We start from the raw sequence: 22,626 nt of genomic DNA on the forward strand, positions 1-22,626 counted from the left end.
ATATTCATGGCTACTGAAATGTAAAATCATTACTAATGTAAACACAGCCTTACATAAGATTTACCTCATACCTTCCACAGCATGTATCTTGAACTCTTGAACATACTTTCAGTTTGCACAGTGAACAATCATAACCTTCAACAACTCCAGCTGCGAGATGGGTTGCCCATGCTATAGGCAATTAGCATAGCCTTGGCATATTACTATTTGTATACAATGAGCTATAAAAGGTCTTCCTTCCTTCCTTCCTTCCTTCCTTCCAGGAAGAATAACAAAAGTAATCTTAACTTGCATGTGGTAGGCCATATTACATATTTTTAGTCTTGCCCCATGACTATACTAAATGTATATAACTCATCATAGTAGTCTGGAAGGATATAGCAGACATGACACAGAAAAACATTGAAACTTCTACATATGCCAGATGAGCAAGCAGAAGAAACTATAAAATATGGCATTGGTAAACATACATGTTAGAAAGTCAGAAATAAAGTCAATGAAAAAGCATGGGTTCACTTCTTCAGTGAAGTATTCAATAGTGTCTGACATGGCACAGACATAAAATCAAGAAGCAAGCGCCTTCTCTTCTCCCTTGTACTTCAAAAAGTCAGCATGATGTCAGGTATAATGTACCTGAGGATGGGACTACTTCCCTGCCCCCTTCCTACACTGCTTGGAATGCTGCCAGCTTCGATAGTAGGAAAGGGCTCTCCCTTAGTGGATGTAAATAACTGCCACACATACCATGTGATCTGCGAAGCCTGTAGCACAGTATCTGTGTACCCTGACACAGTGTGGAGTTCATGGCAAGTGTCCACTAGGAGACATGCAAGGGGAATCCTCCTCCAGGCTTTGTTCATTTAGAGAGATAGGCGGAAAAATTCCTGATTCATTGTCAGTTCTGTCAATGGACTATAGCCATGATATAGCACATCACAGATAGCCCAGTGAGACCCAGTGATTTTAAATTATGATCATACACTGAGTCTTCTCAGAAAATGGAAATAGCATACTCAGGATTAAGTGCAAACAAGGAGAGAGTACACAGATCAGCTACATAGAAGGCCCAGGTCAGATGCTAGCAACCATATTGTACTGGTGTCTTTTACTCAATGTGTCCTTTGACTATCTTGTAGCAGAGCTGGAAAAGGCCACACATACCATACATTAGAGCATTGCCTGAGGATACATAGACACAAACCAGGAATGGACACTGCTGCATTAGGGACATAATTCAAAATGTTGCTGAGTGGAGTAGGGTAGGTTTATAGATACATAGAGATACATGATGTGATTGGCTTTTCTGGTCCTTGGCAGAAAGATGAGAAGAATTTTCTTTTAACTAAGGCCTTTAAGTGAGTCATGGAAGAGTATAGTCAAAAGACACTGTTTGAAATTATTAAATAACTAATAAAAATACGAGAAAATAAAAGAACTTAATGAAGTAGTCCTGGCTGTTTTATCCTGGTGGTAGGTTTATGAAGGAAAAAGCAGAAATTTCCCTGGAAATTGGCCATCTGTTTTATCAACCATGTGTCACAACCCATTGTAGAACACAAATTATGTCCAAGTTTCTTGGAACATACTCACAAAGCTTACAGCCCCAAACCTCTCTCATGTTGGCTTTGATTATCTATATGAGAGAACAACAACAACACACACACACACTCACACACACACACACACACACACACACACACACACACACACACACAAACAGAGATCAGACAAATAGCCCAAAGATTCAAAATAAGAAAAAAGCTGTTGACATACAGGGTCTTCAAAGTCCTGAAATTCATGTCAAAGGAAACCAAACAGAGGATATTTGTAGAATACAATCTCTCCCACTGCATGGTCATAACCGCCTACAAAGCCAGGCATGCACAGAGCCAGGCAGGCTTCACCCGAGAGTGGTAGTTGGAAGCTCATTTTCTGCCAGGTGTCAGAATAGGCCGATACTGTGGCCATGGCAACAGGAACTCAATAATGACCTTCTGGGTACCAGGCAAACCCACCCATCGCTCCAGCATGAGCTTTCCTGAGAGAGGCTGTATATGCTGCAGTTAAGAGCCTGGTTTTACAACTCAGCTAACCTGGGTTCTAACCAAGCTTTCTCAGTGTCCTTGCTTCTTTCCCAGTTGCTATGATAAAATCATCTGACAAAAACAACTTAAAAGAGAAAGGGTTTGCTCTATACTACATTTCAAGGTACAGCCCATGATGGTGGGGAGCTCAACACATTAGAATCTTTTTATTATTATTATTATTATTATTATTATTATTATTATTGTTATTATTATTATTAGTTACATTTTATTAACTCTGTATCCCAGCTGTATCCTGCTCCCTCATTCCCTCCCAATCCCGCCTTCCCTCCCTTATCTCCTCCAAATATATCTGGGCACAGGTGTCTTCTCTGAGACTGTTTATCCAACCAAGGACCATGCATGGATATAACCTACAACCCCTGCTCAGACATAGCCCATGGTAGCTCAGTATCCAAGTGGGTTCCCTAGTAAGGGGGACAGGAATTGTTTCTGACATGAACTCAATGTCTGGCTCATTGAGCGTCCCCTCCCCTCCCCCCGAGGGAGGAGCAGCCTTGCTAGGCCACAGATAAAGACATTGCAACCATCCTGAAGATATCTGATAAGCTAGAGCCAGATGGAAGGAGATGATAAGCTAGGGCCAGATGGAAGGAAAGGAGGACACCCCCTTTCAGTGGACTCGGAAGGGGGCAGGGAGGAGATAACAGAGGGAGGGTGGGATTGGGAGGGAATGAGGAAGCAGAATACAGCTGGGATACAGAGTTAATAAAATGTAACTAATAATAATAACAATAATGATAATAATAATAATAATAATAATAATAATAATAATAAAAAGATTCTAATGTGTTGAGCTCCCCACCATCATGGGCTGTACCTTGAAATGTAGTATAGAGCAAACCCTTTCTCTTTTAAGTTGTTTTTGTCAGATGATTTTATCATAGCAACTGGGAAAGAAGCAAGGACACTGAGAAAGCTTGGTTAGAACCCAGGTTAGCTGAGTTGTAAAACCAGACTCTTAACCGCAATAACACACCTCTCTACCAGGACATAAATTCCTCTCAAATGATTCCATCAACCAAACACAACATATTGAACCTGTGCAGCTATTTTTATTCAAATTACCACAAATATCTATCTTACTTGGATAGTAGAAAAGCTTACCAAATAAGATACTGAATAAAGCAACATTGTGTGTGATACAGAACAAGGCCGTGGTAAGCAAGAATATAACATGATTCTACGTGTATAGGTTTTATCCATAAGATACTGTACTTTTACTGTTTTTAGCCCTTATTATTCAGTTAAAATTTTGTGTTCTGGGATTTGACCAAGTAAAAAATATTAGGATGTAAGAAAAAGCAACATACAGAGAGACTGTAGTTTGAACTACAAGCCAAATCAGCTCCATACGGATGTCTGAGCATTTACTCCAAAATTTACTTACTTCAATGTGTCCTTGAAGTTCACTAGTGAGTGGTTTCGCTTCCTTCTTACCTACAGTGCAAACAAAAGAAGCCATTTCCTCCACACACCTCTAGATCAGCATAGTCATATACATCCAACCGTCATGTGTGGCATCATACTAAGTTTGTAAAAATTAAAGACACAGAGTTCTGGGTCCACTCTGCCTGTGGTCAACACATGGCTTTGGATTAGCCTTTTCTGCTCTCCTGATCAATTTCTCACTTACACAAAAGGCAATTTCTCAGGCCATTCCCAGCTTCCGGCCATAGCTGTGATAAAGAGGACAGAATTCAGCATGGAGTCTGTAAGATCTGCCACTAACCTTATGGTTGAAAAGCAATGATTTCACTCTCTCATGTTTGATTTTTTCCCCTGTGTTATGGGATGGTTTACGCACGCCGCTCCCCTTCTGTAGTCCTGATAGATAACTAACTCTTTAGTTTAGGTTTCTTGAGCATCAGTATGTTGTTTTGCATTGACTCATACCACAGAAGAACAGTCCCATTTCCTTCCATCCAGAAGTGGACAAATCTTCCTAGAGGCCTCTGGAATCTTACCATATGAAATATTCCATAACACACAGCAATAATAATCGTTAATATTGCATGTAGTCATTAAAGTAAGTAGCATCACATGATATCCATCTCAGATAGTATTTTTTAGCTGCCATTATACTGCTGCTTTAGCAAGACAAATGAAAGCCAAAACAGACTGCTATTTAAGTCCTCCCATAATCTTCCCTGTATGCAAGGTAATGAAGACAATATGGGTTTGGCTTGAGATATACTTCCAATCCCAGGTTCCTCTATTTTCCAGTCATACAACTCTGGGCAAGCAACTCAACCACTCTAGTCTGCAATTTCTCTGCTTGCCTCACAGGGTTAATGCAAGAATCACTACAGACAATAGCTGTGTAAATCTCTTGTAAACTGTTAAGTTCTCTACAAATACAAGGCACTGCTATCAACTGCCAAAAAAAAAAAAAAAAAGCAAATGAGACATTAATATTTTAGAGGCATGGATTGGTCAGGGTTTTAAAAATACACTGCCATTCTTCTTATGAGCTGCCTAATCATCTCTGTTCAGGCCACCTCCTCTTACTTCCATTGTTTCCTCTATCGTTTCTTCTAAATAACTCATGCTAGTGTAACATATTATTATCAAACTCTGAACAGCATTTGGGAAGAAGGATTAAAAAAAAGTCCATGTGCATATTATGTATAAAAGACAAATGCAACATGAATCCAGTGTGTTTCATTTATAGGCCCTGGTATTAAAAATATACACATTTTCTTTATGGCTTTTTTGGAATTTTTCATATTAACAATAACTGTGGCATGAAATCAGGTTTAAAAACAACCTCATGTGTAGTCCTAATTAGTTCACATGTGGCATTAAGATGAAGAGGAAGAAATTAATCATAGTTGCATGCATTTTTTTTCTTACCCCTTTTCCTTCCACATCTTGAAAAAAAAAAAAGTTTTACAAAGCCCTTTAGAGTCTCTGTTGGCTAAAAAGGAAATCCTTTTGCCATTAACTGCTCCTGCAGAGAAAGCTGCTAGCTGCAAGATCATGATGAGGGTAAGCATTAATTAAATCTAACTGCAAGAGAATAATTACGCACACGTATCCGTCAGGGCAAGTTGTCACTATCTAGTAACAAAGTTGGATACAAACTCCATCAGCAGAACTGTCAGGCGGCTGTTAAAAGGATATAAATGTGTCCCAAAAGGATCATTTCATTTAGGGGGGTAAAAATTGGATTGCAAAGGATTAATGAGGCAAGAGGTTTGTGTTTTCAATTGGATGTAAAATGCAAACTGAAGAAGTTGTAATATCATCATTTAACCTTAATGTTTAGCTGCATTTGGATTTTAACACGTGGTGGGGACAATTAGGCTCCATAGATCAGAGCAACATTTTCCACCATGGAATGAGATTAAAAGCTACTTTTTTTCAAGTTAAATTGCACAAAAGTTTATGGCAAAATCCTAAAATCTAATTTACACAGATGGCATATTCTTAATAATAATTAGGCAAGAAAATGAATAAAAATCCCAACAGGGTAATTAGGGGATTCAGAAAAAAAAATTTTTTTTTTTTTGTGACTGCTTCACTTTTGCTGAGTTTCACACCAAGCTCTGAGACCTAGGTATATACTGATGTACCACAGGGGTGATACAAACAAATCTTGGAGGAGGCACTAACATAGGAAACATGTAGGAGAAAGGGCAGTGCCATGGGGCATGCATGGACTGATGGTCAATTCCAGGTCCTGCCTATGACTCACTGTGTGAGCCTGGGAAACTGGCTTCACATCTCTGATTGGCTACCATAACATATGCAAGCACCCAGAACAATAAGGTGAACAAAATCAGGCACTTGTAGCTCTTGTTTTCTCTCAGCTACATGCTCCAGGGAGTGAAAAACCAAACAAAAACACTTCCCAGTGTGGGCCTCAAAAATGCTTTTTCCCACAATTTCCTCTTTGCTGGAGAAATGGGAGAGAATGATACCTTTCAGCCACAGAAAAAAAAGCAAAAAGGAAGAAACTGGTTTCATTGCAGATTTGATTGACAATTGTAATGGTCAATGCCACGGTCATATAGTCTATATTATACCTTATTATAATAAGGTGTAATCACTGTATTGGATGCTTTAGTTGTTGGCTGCTTAACTCTTGCTTACTTTGCATTCTGATCCCAACAGGAGTGAAAAGCTCATGGGTCTCATGTTGCTAGTCCCACCAGACAGCAGCTTAAGAGAAGGGAAGCTACAGCTTTGGAGCCAGAATCAGCTGTAGCAGGCAGGGGGCTCCCCTTGGGACAGACACAACTGCTCAGTTTGTGACTTCTATGCCTGTGCTTAGAACAGAAGAGCTGAGCATCACGCAAATGAGGTCAGTCAATAATGATCCTTGCCACTCTGGGATGTTGCAATCTCTATCAAATTACACTTGATACACTTGATCAAAATACAGGTCTGTATTTTCAGGATTGAAAAAAATTAGATTCTTTCATTCCTTTTTTTGTAGTGGATACACAAGACATAAAATTTTATATAGTAGTGGGTGCTATGTAATGTACACATTGCACTATTCAATCAGTCTTAATACATTTATTTATGTAAAATTTATATTTTTATGATTAAAAGTTTTTGAAATTCCTTTTTCTGGCTTTGCAAAATGCATATTACACAATTATCCTGTATAAATCACCCTAGTAGTCAAAATCACAGGAAATCGTGTTGCTCCTGATTATTGATCAACCTTTCCTAATCCTTTCTTTTCCTTGCTCTCCCTTTATCCTTTATAACAGCCATTCTACCCACAGCTTCTGTGGGACCACACCATGCTTGCCATTCTGTGTCGGGCTCCTTTCTTTTAACAGAATGGTCAAGCTTTATTCATGATGTCACAGTTGATAGGACTCTACAGCTGTTTCCATATAACTCACGTGAAAACCAATATAAATTAAAAAGAAAAAAAGGAAAACTAGTTACTGGAGATGTCACTATCTTAGAATCTATGATGGTTTCTGCTAATGCTGTATATTTCATAAAAGGGACCACACCTACTCTCCTCACACACATGTATTAACCCGGCAGGATCTTGCTTAGCCTTTGAAATCAAATTAAGTTACTCACATTCAGTATTTTTTTACTTAATCAATTTACAGCCTGATTCCAGCCCTCTCCCTTCTCTCCTCCCAGTCGTACCTTCATGCCCCTCCCCACAACTCCTCCCTCTCTGCTTCTTCTCAAATAAGGGGAGGCTCCCAAGGGATATCACCCCATCCTGGAACCTCAGGTAGCTGCAGGACTGAGTGCACCCTGTCCCACTGGAGCCTGTCAAGGCAGCCCAGCTAAGAGAAAGGGGTCTAGTGGCAAGCCCCGGAATTGAGCAGCCCCAGCTTCCACTGTCAGGGAACCCACACGCTGACTACACTGCATGCCTGGTGCATATGTGCAGGGAGTATAGGTCCAGCGCGTGCTCTTTGTTGGCGGTTCAGTCTCTGAGCCCCCGTGGGCCCAGGTTAGTTGACTCTGTAGTCTTGTGGTGGCCCTAAACCCCTCTGGCCCCCTCAATCCTCCTTCCTCCTCTTTCACAGAACTTCCTGAGCTCGGCCTATAGTTTGGCTGTGGGTCTCTGCATCTGTTCCCATCATCAGATGGATATAACCTCTCAGAAAATAGTCTGAGAGGCCACATTCAGTATTGCACCACTGCATTCAGGACTGTACAGCCATAATGCACACCAAACCATTTTACACAATTGTTTTTGCAAGTTACAAAGACTGGCACACATGGAAGAGATAAGTGTTACAAATGCTCTCTGCAAATACAACTAAATCATGAACAGGCAGTCTTGGTGTGCTAGCTGCAACTCAATCTCAGGAAGCAATTTTCTCAATTGAGGTTCCCTTCTCTCAGATGACTCTAGTTTATAACAAGTTGACATAAAACTAGTCAGCAAAGAAGAGGAAAGCAGGGTGCATATCATGATTGCTAATTTGAAAACACATGCTAATTAAAAACACACCAAGATTTCCTGTGTAATCTGCTTGTCCAGTCACTGGGACAAAAGAAACTCAAGGAAGAAAGGGGTTATTTTGGATCACAGTCCAAGTGTAGTCCATTATGATAGGTCAGGAAAGGCGACAGGTGCTCAAGCCAGCTATCACACTGCATCTACAACTGGAGTCAAAAGACCTAATGAAATGATTACTATAATACTCTCCAACTTTGACTACTCACTTTAAAAAGATTTCTCTCATTTTACACATTTAAAGCTGCTGTTCTTGTGTATAAGCTTTTCCTTTCACATTTAAAAACACTTTCTTCTGTGATAAATTCATGATTCTTTTCATCTCTAAAAGATGATTCTTCATTTCTAGTCATTGAAAAGTACACTCTGTCATACATGTGCCTTTCTCTGCATGTCTTTTTTAATTAGCAATGTGGGACATGCCTCTGCTTTCCTCTTCTTTGCTGACTAGTTCATGTCTTGTTATAAACTAGAGCCATCTGAGGGAAGGGAACATCTTTCGAGAAAACTGTTCCTGACATTGAGCTGCATGAAGTAACGATGTATAAATATTGCACATGCAACAGATATTCATATTCGCTTAGGATTAAGAGCTTCCACAAACAGTGATGCCGAGTGTATGAGTACAGCGTAGCCAGACCTTGGTAGGACAGCCCCACACACTCGGCAGCAACTCCTCATGCCTTGCTCCAAGCGCCTATGTGGAGCACAGCTTGAAAATGGCTGATGTCTCGGGCACTCCCTGGCATTCCCTCAATATGTTTAAGCGTATCTACTTTAAACGTGGGAGAATGCAAAGCTACTCTCTGCAATCGTCGCACCAATTTACCCATTTGATTACGGCGGAATTTGAAACAAGCAATAGCTGCTAACGTCTAACTATGTGCTTTATCAAAATTCTGCCACAGCCAACACTAATGCTGGTCAAGTGGCCCACATGTTTTAACTTGTTCAAAAGCATGAAAAGAGGCTATTTAATTTGAAAGCTCAGGGACTCTAATCCCATTCCTAGTTCTGCTCATTAATGACAGAGATAAGAATCTCTGTCTTATAATTTCTAACCCAAAAGCAAGCTGGATAGGAAAACCTTGAGATGCCTTTAACTGAACCCTATAGCATATGGACAAGTCTGCAGAGCCTGATGAGCAGTTACCAGGGGGAACTAAGATCAGCTGGTTTTGTTCTGCTCAGACATGAGCTGTCCATCTTAGGCCAGCCCAGGTGCTTGACTTAAAGTAAGTATTAAGTCCATGACTTCTATTGAAGATGCAGAGGTTTAGGGTATGTTAGTACATGAAAACTAAGTGACATAATATCATCCTGCTCTGGTAAAGGAAGGGCATTGGAGTCCTGTATTTAGTCCTCACCAAGGCCTGGTCTACAGCCTCCTGCTCACCCTCTTGTAGTTGCCTTTAAATAGGCAGTCTGGGAGGAATTTATAGAGAGCTCCCTGACACATTTCAGATGGACAAGGCAAGTCACCTGGAGGTGACATACACTCCCAGGAAAGCAAACTTCTTTCAAAGACACACCAGAAAAGATTTATGGAGGTTGCTATGTGCTGTGACTTCAGATTAACTCTCTTATACCTGATTCAGACACAACTGAAGATCACCAGGATGGTAGAGGTACTGTTGTTGTCTGTGCAGTTAGGATGGCGTCTGTGGCCAACAGAGGAAGAACCAGAAACCTGTAGAAAGATTTCCTGATCAAAGATGCATAGCATTTCCTTTCTTTGAACGTTCTGAGGTCCTGATTCAGGATGCAGCTAATTCACAGCTGCATTTGTAGAATGACAGATGCACCACATTTGCAGACTCGAGGCAGGAAATGCTGAGACTCGGCAGCAACTCTGCCATATAACCTCTGCACACAAGATGGTGTTACTGATCATACAAGATGTTTATTCCAACTCCTAAATTTGGTCAATAGCACCACTTCCCAATCACATTCACAATCAAAGGCAATTTGAGTTGAAAGGGACTAGAGGAAATTATCTAGCCCATCACCTTGCCTTTCTAAATTAACAACACAGATTTATCAGGTACTTACTATGTTCAGTGTGGCTCGCTGAGTACTTTACATACATTAACTCCAATTTCCCGAGCCTTCCTATAACTGATCATATGATTGTATGATTTGCACATTAAATAACAGAGATTTAGTCCTTTTCAAAGTTATGCATATCAGTGGTGAAACTGGGAAACAATTTCACATCTCTCAGGAAGAAGAAACTCAGAACCATAGGGGCTCAGAAATGGGAACATTACAGCATGAGGAGTGGGAGCTCTTATTACAGACTATGTAGTCACACTGATTAATCATCCGATAATTTATCAAACATTAACTGCACATCTGCTGTTTGTCAGGAATAAGGCTGGGCGGTGGGAACTCAAGCACTGCCTGGAAACAGTTGCTGCACTTGAGCAGACTCATTAAGGCAGAAGAAGATATGAAGTGGCCATAAATTACTCTAATAAAAGGCAATACATGACAAATAGCTCAAGAAAATCAGGAAAGAGGTTATAAAAAGTTGGAGGAAGAATCCATGATTTTCATTTAGAAAAAAAAAAAAAGTTAAAAAGACTTCATGAAAAAAAAAGTGGGCTTAAGTTTTTGTTCTTGTTGTGTTTTTTTTTTTTTTTCTTTCCTAATTTGTTACAAAAGGAAGCTTTGGATGCTGCAATTGAAGAAGGGTGGAAAATAGAGCTGCAGAGATTCCATAAAGATAAGGAAAGGAGAGATAATTTTAGCATGGACTCCAGTAATGAAGGCTTATCTAGTCCTCTCCTGTTCTTATCTACTATTTTAAATCTAACTTCATTTTTAGGATTCAGGGATCAAATTACCTTTGTCAAAAGGGACAGCTTGTCAATGAAGCCTTTTCAGCTTTTGTCAGATCAGTGTCATACACGCTCTTTCCAAGCTTTGGCAGTATCTTTGTGTTCTCCGTAGAACTGCACACAGAGTCCTTGGTAGGAATGGAGTGTCTAAACAACCATTCAAACTGTTATACTGACCAGAGAAACAAAGACAGACTCTCTACCTAGTACTTCAATATTTATAAGCACAGCAACAACACATTATGTCAACTAATTCAAAGTCATTAATGTTTCTGGCTATTTTATTCTGACTATGTGAATAATTTATAGCCACTTACTAATAAAAAGAAAGAAAACATGTTTTAAAATAAGGCCCTCCAACCAAGGACCATGTATGGAAATAACCAGAACCCCTGCTCGGATGTAGCCCATGGTAGCTCAGTATCCAAATGGGTACCCTAGTAAGGAGAACAGGAACTATTTCTGATATAAACTCAATGGCTAGTTCTTTGACCTTCCAAGGGAGGAGCAGCCCTGCTAGGCAACAGAGGAGGACATTGCAGCCAGTCCTGAAGAAACAAGATAAGCTAGGGTCAGGTGGAAGGGGAGGAGGTCCTCCCCTATCAGTGGACTTGGAAAGGAATAGAAGATGAAGGAGGGAGGGGGGATTGGGAGGGAATGTGGGAGTGTGATACAGCTGAGATGCAAAGTTAATAAACTGTCGTTAATATTAAAAAAATAAAAATTCAATTAAAAATAAGGCTGCATCATAAGGATAGTTCCCCAAGAGAAAAAGATCACATTGGAGATTATCTTCAAGGAAGATAATGGAAGGAACCAGAATTTGCCTGTTCTCTATACCATGAGCCTGGGAAGCATGGGTGTGATTGTTCGGGTGTGATCCTGGTGGAAGATCCTTCTGCCATCTATTTAGTTCTGTCCTCCTTTTGTTAATGCCCTGCCTAGCTCCATTCCCATGTGCATCTGCAGATTTCTTTTAATTTTCCTTCCAGAGATGTCTTCCTTATATATTCCACGGCTAATATCAATACGTATTCTGAGGATTTCTTCCTCTGTGAAGCCTTCCTTAAGTATGCTTCCATGTTGGCAAATATTTCAGACCAAACTTCAGTACCTCCATGTATTTACTATGGCTGTGCATGTCTAATTCTGTGCTTCCTATAATAAATGATTACTGTTGATTGATAGAGATATAAGTGACACATATATAGCATCCTGAAAACATTGAGTAAATACCTTAAAGTGCAGAGAGCAGAACTAGGATCACAATTTCTGAACTCTTTAGAGTCATAAAAAGCCTGAGTAGGGGAGCCCTGGCTCTAAGCTATCTCTCCTTATAGAACACTGTAGGTCTTAACACTCTCACAGCAGATCTGATGACACAGAAAACACTTGCCAGTTCAAAAGCAAATGCATACACTTCCTTGTAGTTAATAGTGGAAGTTGACATAATAACACAGCTCAAAGATCATAGCCAGGGTAGCTAAGAGCAGAACTCAAATCATCTTGTAAATTAAATGTGGGCTATGAAATCACAGCTCCACAATTTGTTGGTAGGGTAATCTTTGACAAGTCACTTAAAATGTGTCAACTTGAGTCTCTTGCTTTGTTAAGTGGGAATAACACAGATAGGCTTTTTGGAAGCTGTTAAATGAGATAATACACGATGGCACTATATCTAGAATGTATTAAATTTCCACTAGGTTTTGTAATCTTTGCACTCCATGAGTTTTCTCACTAACTCCTTTATTTTTTCACCCATTCATCAATCTCTCCAAGTCTCTTTCTATTCATCCATTTCACCTGCAATAAAATACTGTCCTAGGCAAATTTTTTGTTATACAATTTGCTACAAAGAGATACAAGACTGTGTTTCCATCACAGAACCATAAAAATTGAAGAAGGTGACAGATGTGCTCACCTGTCATTAAAATGGTCAATGAGGACAAAGACAATGATAAAGAAAAGTCCCATGGTTGTGAGGGACTAGAGACAACAGTGGCTCCCTATGAGGGTCATGAAATGAGAGTGTACTTCACAGAGAAGGTTCCTAAGTTAAAGTTTGGAGGTGAAGAGGGAATTAGTACTAGTCTAATATTGGGTCAAGGGAGAGTGGGCCAATATTGGCTACAGAAAACAGTAATCTAGGATAAGAGTCAGAGATCAGGTGGCATGTTGGTTCAACAGAAACTGTGTGGCAGGTCATGGCAAACATTACTATTATTATTATTATTATTATTATTATTATTATTATAATCATCATCACCACCACTACCATCATAATCATCACCATCATTATTATTATTCTCTCATAATTACATTCTGACTACAGTTTCTTCCCAATCCTAACGACTTCCTATCTCCCCTAGATCCACTCCTCCAATGTTTCTCTTCAAAAAAAAAAAAAAATCATGTTTCCCAAGGATGTCAACCAAACATGGTATATCAAGTTACTATAAGACTAGGCACATACCCTCATATCAAGGCTGGACAAATCAACCCAGTAGTCAGAAAAGAGTCCTTACAACCTGCAAAAGCGTTAGAGACAGCCCCTTGTTCTCACTGTTAGGACTCACTATTAGGAGTTGCACAAGAACATCAAGCTATGCAACAATAATATACATGCAGAGCACCTAGGTCAGACCCACAGGCTCCTTAACTGAAGGTTCAGTCTCCGTGAGCCCCGGTGAGCCTTTCTTAGTTGATTCTGTTGGCTGTATTCTTGCGGTGTCCTTGACCCCTCTGGCTTTTGCAATCCATCCTCCAACTCTTCCTCAGGATTCCCCAAGCTCTGCCTAATGTTTGGCTGTGGGGCACTGTGTCTGCTCCTATGAATTGCTGGATGAAGTGTGGCTGGCTTTTAAAAATATTAAATACTGTGTCCTTCACCCTCTAGGTTCTTGATTTCTATTTGTTCTGTTCTGTTTTTCTTTTATTTTTATATTTTATTTTATTTTTTACAATTTATTCACTTTATATCCTAGCTGTAGCCCCCTCCCTTATCTCCTTCAAGTTCCACCTACCCTCCCTCTTCCCCCACCATCCCCATAGTCCACCGAAAGGGGGCATCCTCCTTCCCTACTATCTGATCCTATCCTACCAAAACTCATCAAGACTGCCTGGATCCTCTTTCTCTGTGATCTGGCAAGATCATCCCACCAAGGCAAAGTGATCAATGAGCAAGCAACCGAGTTTATGTCAGAGACAACACCTGCTCTCTCTACTAGGGAACCCAGAGGGAGACTGAAATGCCTATGGGCTACATCTAAGCATGGTGTCTAGGTCCTCTTCAGGCATAGTCTTTGGTTGATGCATCAGTCTCTGCTGGCACCCCTGGGCCCAAATTTCTTTGGCTTTATTGGTCTCCTTGTGAAGCTCCTGTCATCTCTGGGTACTTCTATCCTCCTCCTTCTTCGATAAGAATCCCTGTGCTCTACACAAAGTTTGACTGTGTGTCTTGGCATATGCTTCAATCCCTTGCTGGATGGAGTCTTACAGAGGACATCTATGGTAGGCTCCCATCCCATTTCCTCTTTTCCAGTGCTTCCAGTGTCTACCCTTTTTGCCTTCAGAATGAAAATTAAGCATATGCCATCCATTTGCCTGCAAATTTCATGATTCCCTTCTTTTTAATAGCTGAGTAGTATTCCATTGTGTAAATATACCACAATTTCTGTATCCATTCTTCAGTTGAGGAACATCTAGGATTGTTACGCATTCTGGCTATTATAGATAATGCTGCTATGAACATAACAAATGTTCTATGGTGGAGCATCTTTTGGGTATATGCACAATAATGGTATAGCTGGGTTTTGGGGTAGCGCTTTTCCCAATTTTCGGAGGAAGTGCCAGATTGATTTCCAAAGTGGTTGTACAAGTTTGCACTCTCACCAGTAATGGAGGAGTGTTCCCCTTAATCCACATCCTCTCCAGTATGTGTTGTCACTTAAGTTTTTGATCTTGAACTTAAGTAAATATGTACCCAAGGGGCAATGAAACTGACTGCAATAAGAATAAAATGAAATAATATGAACAGCAGGACAAATTAACAAATGACAAAATTATAGAACACTTTTCTAGCAGTCATATTGTGCTTCGGTCTATGCTACTGTGCTAAGCTTTTCACAGGCTTTGCCTGATTTGATACAACCAAAACACTCTGAAAAAGTACTGTTCCCATCCCTGAATCACAGTTGTTCTCCTTGTGATAATCTGAATATTTGATCAAATATAAAATTAATTAGCTAACAAATTATTTGGGTTTGATATGTTATGTGAAACAGAATAACTGGTGTGGTTGTGCACATGCATGTGCTTGCGTACACAAATGTCATGACATCCATGGTGCATAGATGGTCATTAGATGGCAACTCGTGGGTTCCATAATGGAATACAGGTTGCCAAGCTTCGTGGCACATATCTTTACAGAGCTGAGCCATCTTATTAGTACAATGCTTTTAAAAGGTGGAACCAGAAGTTTAGACCCTAGAATATAAGTCACTTGAGTGTAAGGACTGGCCTTTTGGTGGGTGTTTATGCTCATCTTCCTTAACAAGAGTATAATGAAAATGCTCTGGGTAGGGGAGTGACATGGCCAGATTCAGCTGGTGCATTCTTGAAAGGTCATTCTAGCTATGGTGGTAGAGATGGAATTCTGAGTGATAACTCTAGAAGAAACGGTGTGGGAGGAACCCCAAGTAGGTATAAGAGTGTGCCAAAGCAAGAGGGAGGTCTGGTTGACAATAGGAGTGTACCTGTGGGCCCCCCGAGGCTGAGCAGTGGCCTGCCGGCATTGAATACCCTTACCACTCTTTCTAAGCATTAATAGTGTGCCGAGCTGTGAGCTGAGCATCTCGTGGATGTAATTTCCCACCTACATGTGAGCGGAGCATTATTATTACAGGTTCATAGAAGGGGAAACCGAGACTATGCACAGCTCTAACTTGCTTGATAAAGACGACTCTGTTAGACAAGAGCAGAATTAACACTCAAATGCAAACCCTTACTTTTAAAAACCATCATCTAAACTGTAGGAGCATCAAGCCCTTCCTCATATTTGGAGAAAGCTCCTCTGATTTAGTTGAATGCCAACCCCTCCTTCCCACAGCCTGCTGGACACTGGGGAGTGGCTACTTAACAGCTACCTCATAAAATCATGTCACAAGCATGAAGGCAGTAATTATGCCCTCCAATTGCCTTCCCTGTCTGATGAGTGGTGCTGCAGCTGAGCATCTCCCAGGCCTCTTAGGAGAAAGCCCGAGCTATGGAAACATTTGGAGCTGTTTGTAGCCATGTGCTCAGCTCCAGGACACTGGTTCTCAGGTACCCATTCCATCTGCTGGAAACTACTGAGCACCACACACTGGGCATGGGGCCTAATGAAGCAGAGAGAGGCCAGGTGTCCTCACTCTGGGCCGGCAGACCCACAGCCACCTGGGCAGCAGGGGGGGGGAAGACAAGGAAAGACTGGAGAGTCAGACCATCACATTTGGGCTTTCTGCTAGCCTGTGCGGGGTAATGCGGCCCTTCTAGGTTGTGTTTCCGAGGATGTGTCTGTTGGGCAAGATGTTAATAAATGTTCCATGGGAAAAATACGGTCAGTAGGCAAGATGGCATCACAGACAGTAAATTCAACAAAGCAGCTTTGAGTTTTGTACTGCAGGCTTCCTGGAGTCTTGACAGAATTAAAGCAATACGGGGATCTTGAAGAAGAGGGTGTGTAGAGAAGTTTGATCAAAATTTTGATTTGAAATGCTACTCTCCAAAAAAGTGTAGTGTGTGTGTTTATGTGTGTGTGTTGTGAGTGTGTGTTCTTGGGTATATGCAAGTGAACACATACAGATATGTGGACATAAGAGAGCAACAACTAGTGTCTGTCTCTATCACTTTCTACCTTATTTTAGAAGACAAACTCTCCCTGAAACGAGTGTTCATCGACTCACCAAAAGTAGCTGCCAACAAGCCCCAGGGAGACATCTGCTTCTGCCTCCCCAGCACTGGATAACAGTTACGCACACAACGCCTGGGTGTTGGGGATCTGAACTCAGGTTTTCATGCTTGAAAGCAAGTGCTTTGTCTACAGAGTCATCTCCCAAGAACAACCAAATCTTGCCAAACCTCAACAGCTTGTGGTGACCAGGTATGGATCCTGTCATCTCCACCCTCTCCAGCAGCATTCAGAATCACCACCACATCTATCCTGAATCATTAAGTAATGATCTGATAACATTTGTTTGACGTGCTTCTTGTCAGCCTGTGGGGGAAGCATTTTCTGAAGATCAATATCAGGAGCCTTCTGTTCAGCAAGGTTCTTTCTCACACCATCATTTCCAAAGACATAAAACTACAAGTGATTTCCAATGTTCATATACTCAACAAGCATTTGTTAAGTGTTTCTTAAGTGTTTCGTATATGTTAGGTTTATAAATATGAAGCATCTATTTTAGGGAAGAGGACAGCAAACAAGCAAAGAAGCTATATTACTATGGAATATATATATACTTGTGTAACTGTTAGTAGACATTTTAAAAGGAGAAAAAATTCTGACTGGTCAACATATGGAAGACAGTGCTGCTATCTGAGCTGAGAGATAAAAGGTGAGAAGGAACCAGAAGGACAGCAGCTGTTGGTAGTGGAAGATGCAGAAAGAAGAACTATGCAAAGGAAGCATTAGAGAGTTCCCAGGCTCTGATAAAAAAGGCGCTAGCTGTGTTCACAAAGCATGACAACAGCCAGTTAGCATAGAATACAAGGAAAATCAGAGCAGATATTATTGGGAAGACAGCAAAAACCATGTCATCCTCATACAGGGTCTTTATTTCAGAATTTGGAGTTCAGATTATGTTCCAAGGAGAATGGGAAAGTACCCCAGGATCATAAGAAAATGTTAACTTGTATGGGATTCTAAAAGATGTAATCTGGCTGTTCTGTATTCAGAGACTGAATCGCCAACAGAATGTAGTTACAAAGAGAATGCAAGAAGTGACAGCAGTCACAATTGTGACAAAGAAAGCCAGAATTTTTTTTTTATGTACATTTGAAGAGCCACATGTGGATTTATTCATTAGAATGCTGAGACTTCTTCTAACTGGCAAGTGAAGCCCATTTAGTGTCCATTTCCAGTCTAGGTCAAGTGCTGTGTGTTCATGAACAATCTCATCCAGAAATCCTGCTCTGACAGGGTGAAACAGAGAGGTACAAAATGAAGGTCAAACTTTTAGGAAAAATTGAAACAAAAGAACTCTAGTGCCATTTAAAACATGGTGTAATATGAAAAAACTGCCCAATAGTAGAGGGCTGCTTATAAAAACTGTAAAGCACGAAATGGATTAGTTTTAAAGGGTTAAGTAACATAAAGATGTTTAGGATAAATGAAGAAATGAAGTCAGATTAGTCCTGAAGAAGAGAGAAGTGATGTGCTTGAAGCCAAGTGTGTTTATGGGGTGTGAAAGCATACGAAGGCAAAGGAAAACTGCCGGCAAGCTTGAAAGACTAAAGGTGCACAGGTAAAGCCGAACACAGAAGTGCCCCAGGGTGCAACCAGGGACACACAGAAGTGCCCCAGCGTGCAACCAGGGACACACAGAAGTGCCCCAGCGTGCAACCAGGGACACACAGAAGTGCCCCAGCGTGCAACCAGGGACACACAGAAGTGCCCCAGCGTGCAACCAGGGACACACAGGGCGACACTTACGTACTGTCTGTGCACGCTGTGTGCGTCCATTCATGCTGTCCGAGCATGGGCACCATTTTACTAGTCTGCTTTATTGATCTTATAGGATAGTGAGTCCCATTTTCCAGAATTGGAAAAATGAGGCACAGAGAAAGTGATGATGTTTCCAAAGCCGTACAAATGGAAAGTGATTAGATTAGTCTTAGCAATCTCCATCCCTGACTTCAGGGAAACTGCTACTTATTACACAAGCTCCCAAAGTAGTAAATTCTAGAATTCCCTCTGTTTTGATGCCTCTTATAAATATGCTTATCTTGTCTGTCTTTCCACCAGCCTGATTCAAAAGTTTACAGAATTGGAACCTAGACATTCCCTTAAGAAACACCAATTACGACCCCCACTGTATTTTTAAACACTGGTTTAGATCTAGCTGTAAATACTATGCAAACAGGAAGAACCTGTGCAGAAAAGAAAAGAGTCAGGCAGGAACAACTGACTATAACATATGAGGGAGCAGTGCTAACATGTACAAAGAAAAGCCAGGAGACTTCACAGCGAGTTGTCATTGCCATGATTAATGAAGTCTTAATAGACATGTGACATTCAAATGTTAGGATTTCACTAGTACATGACATGATAGATAAGCTACCAGGTTTGGGACTCTTATTGGTTGAAATTCTCTGGCTCTTTCAATCTCTAGGGCAGTGGTTCTCAACATGTGGCTTGTGACCCCTTTTGAGGATAAATGACCTTTCATAGGGTCACATAAGACCATGAGAAAACACAAATCTTTACATTAGAATTCATAACGGTAGCAAAATTGCAGTTCTAAAGGGGAAATGAAAATAATTGAATGGCTGTGGGTCGCTGAAGCATGAGGAACTGTATTAAAGGGTCATGGCATTAGGAAGGTCGAGAACCACTGCTCCAGGGGAGGCTCTGACCCATGGCCCTGCAGCTTTTTTCTGTCTTCGTGAGGTCATCTCTCAGATGTGAATTATTATGTCTGCTTTTAAAAAGGGCTCTGCTGAAAAGCCTCCTGCCTGAAATAAGTTAGGTGTGATTAATGGGAAAATATAAGTTATAAGGGTGAGTTTATTTATTTATGACACACAGAAAATGCCCAAAAAGGGAGGGTGGAGGTCAGAAATAGATAGATTTAGTAGAAACAGTGAAAAACCAAATACCATGTAGTTTTAAATGTCATATTCCTAAGAAAGAGCACACAACAGGTGACACAGGAATGAAGTTAAGGTAGATGGAGGAGTGAGAGGTACAAAGAAGAGCCAATTGCCAGAGAGCACCGAGTGGCCTGAAAAACCAAAAGAGTAGTTTTGGAAACCAGACAGTGATAAATGGGGTCCTCTCATATGCAAAGTCACACAGGTGGTCACAGGAAATAATGATGACGTATGGAGATGCGGGCAGAAGGAGAAGGAGGCAGAAGAAGAGCACGATCTGTTCTTACTAAACGCAGGGCATTGCACGAGATGTTTCCACAGTGTGAGACCTTACACAGGTACTTTAGACAGCTCTAATGGACTGGTCCAGGGGACACAGCAGCAGCGTGCAAACAAGAGCTAGTTCTCCCTAGTCTATGATGCCACTGTCTCAACCACTGTGTCCTCCAGGCTTCTAAAATGTCTCCCTAACAGTGCTCCCGGGAGCCCCTGCTTCTGATTCCCAGGCAGTGGTTCTGATGTCTTCCACAGAATGATCTGCCTTTCTTGCACTGTTGGTAAGAATGTCCTTGAGAAGAGTGCCTGCTGCTTATAGGTTCTGGTTAGAGAAGCTTTCTTTTCAGTCTCTCTCTCTTTGCAACCACTTCAAAATTTGAAGTGCTCATTTTCATCCTCAGATGAGGCAGCATGGGTCTCAGAGAGGTAAGCTCTAACCCCAGAGGTTATTTTTTACAGCGCTTAACAAGGTGGAAGTGCCACAAGCGATAGGAGCAGTGGGGAGGCAAGGGAGAAGGTTTCCTGGGTCTGGGAACACACAACAGACTTCTGTCTTCTGGCTTGGGTGCCAGGAGTTCCTACCTCGAGACTTGTTCCTCCTCTTCCTCTTCCCCGAGGTGCTGCGCGAGGCTGGCTGCAGCTGACCAATCTCCACTGGTGTGTTAGCACGGAAACTCTCCTTGAACTTCTGCATCAGGGACTCCACTGTCTCCTGGGTCGACTCAGCTGCTGCTACAGGGTGGCAATGGGGCTGAGGTTAAGGCAGGGCCCATTCTCAGACCCTGGGGGGCTGGGACTGACCACCTTAAGTCTCTGAAACTCCATCCCTTACCCACTAATAATACTCAACTAAAAATCATCTTACTAGCCTAAGGACATATACAGTGCTGGTATTATCTATCATCTACTAGATTTTAGGCTTTGAAATAAGCCCATGGAATATAATGGTGAAAGGTAGGTATAATCCATATTTTAAATAATTTCTAATCCATGTAAGCAGTTCAATTATCAGGCAAACTTTCTAAAATATAATATAACAAGGGTCACTTCACTCACCCTAAAGTCAAGGCAGCTTTATTGGAAAGGGCACTATTTAAATAGAGATCATAATGATGTGCAGGATATAGCAAAGGCAGAAGAGCAGGATAGAAGTGAGAGGGCATTTGGGATGGGAGTGTCCTAGGCAAAGGGTAAGCAAATGTGGTGATCTAAGGGCAGAAGAGGAAGGTGTTTCAGTAACAGACAGGAGGGCAGTGTGGGTGCAATGGAAGTTGCGTAAAGAGGAACTAAGCAATGAAGATGGAAGATAACTTTTAAACAGTATTTAATTTAGATTTCATCTAAATGGCAAAGACATCACTGAATGACTTTAAAGAAGCCTACATATTTAAATTAAGCTTCTTTGTTAACTATTACTAATAAAAGTAAGGGGAAAATACATAGAAGCCAGAAAGGAGGCAGGAACTAAGATTTCTGTGTAAGCCACTCAGGGTTAATGGTGGTTTGAATGGGCCCAGTGACAGTGGAGATCATACAATAGCTTAGTGATAACACAACAGCATTGGGGGATGCAGATAACTTAAGTCAATATGCCACATTTATCAAAGGAAAAACAAGGCCTCCAAACAAGTTTTACAGGTCTCCTGCATGCCAGCAAGTGATAGCCAAGCCCACGTATCTGTCAATCCATGTGCCATGGCCTGCTGGTGATGTATCCATGGCTACATGTCCAGTCCCCAAACGGAGACTAGAAAGAAATCCCACTGAACAGTGAAACTGATATCAGAAATTTAGACAGAAACTGTGAAAGATGAAAGAAAAATAGGAAGGAGTAAAAAAGAAGATGAGAGGCATTATCAAAGACAAGGGGAGGAAACCAGAAGAAGAAAACAGGACACAGCTAAATGGCTTCAGTGCCTTTGTTCTGAGAAAATCTCAAAGATAGCCTTGACTTTGAAATCTTCAAACTCAGTCACCCTCCACCCACATCTGCGAAGAATGGGAATTTCTTCTCGGGTGGCACTTCCTGCCACTTGATGCCATGAGATGGTGTGCGCTTGAGATTCGTTTTTCTATGGATGGATTTTTCCAGATTATACAGAGAAACCTGATTTACCTTTAGACCCCACTTCTTGCTTTCTTAGGAGAAACTATCAACATAGACAGACTTGTCTTCAAGGTAAGTCAAAAGCAGAGGGTGGGTTTGGATATTAGGTTCTGTGGGAAGCCCCATCTTCAGGGACACAGGGAGAATCAGATTGCTAAGAAACACAATTGACAATGCAAATGAACCATATGGTGGCATTATAGCTTCCTCAACTATGTCTTTTGCTGTCTTTTCCCAAGATAGCTCAAGTCAGGTCTGTGAAGGTGATCCAAGGAGATTCCACTCACAGGTTCTCTTCTAACCAGAGGCTGCAGTATGATTCTGAGAAGCAATGTCATGTCAAGTTTAACTCAGTATACACAGAAAAGAATGATTTGATCAGAACCATAAAGGTGGCAATGCTGGGCTCTAGTTAAATGTTCAGAACAAGCAATGGTCTGAAATCTTCAAAAGAATGGTAGAAAGAAGAGAGGAAGGAGGAGAAGG

The 22,626-nt window shown here is 41.1% G+C and overlaps 1 protein-coding gene across 4 annotated transcripts in view; it reads right to left on the reverse strand.

Moving 5' to 3' along the window:
* The window catches only part of Astn2 (astrotactin 2), a 995,804-nt gene that overhangs the window by 682,502 nt on the left and 290,676 nt on the right, over positions 1-22,626 (reverse strand). For 2 of the 4 annotated variants that reach the window (XM_060381207.1, XM_060381205.1), the window contains exon 4: positions 20,616-20,765. The exons of 1 other annotated variant lie outside the window; for it this stretch is intronic. In XM_060381207.1, the coding sequence (XP_060237190.1) occupies positions 20,616-20,765 (150 nt within the window). The remainder of the gene's footprint in view (positions 1-20,615; positions 20,766-22,626) is intronic. One more of the 4 variants, XM_060381206.1, reaches the window with a different exon arrangement.

The sequence above is a fragment of the Meriones unguiculatus genome, chromosome 3, assembly GCF_030254825.1.
Source record: "Meriones unguiculatus strain TT.TT164.6M chromosome 3, Bangor_MerUng_6.1, whole genome shotgun sequence".
Taxonomy (NCBI): Eukaryota; Metazoa; Chordata; class Mammalia; order Rodentia; family Muridae; genus Meriones; species Meriones unguiculatus.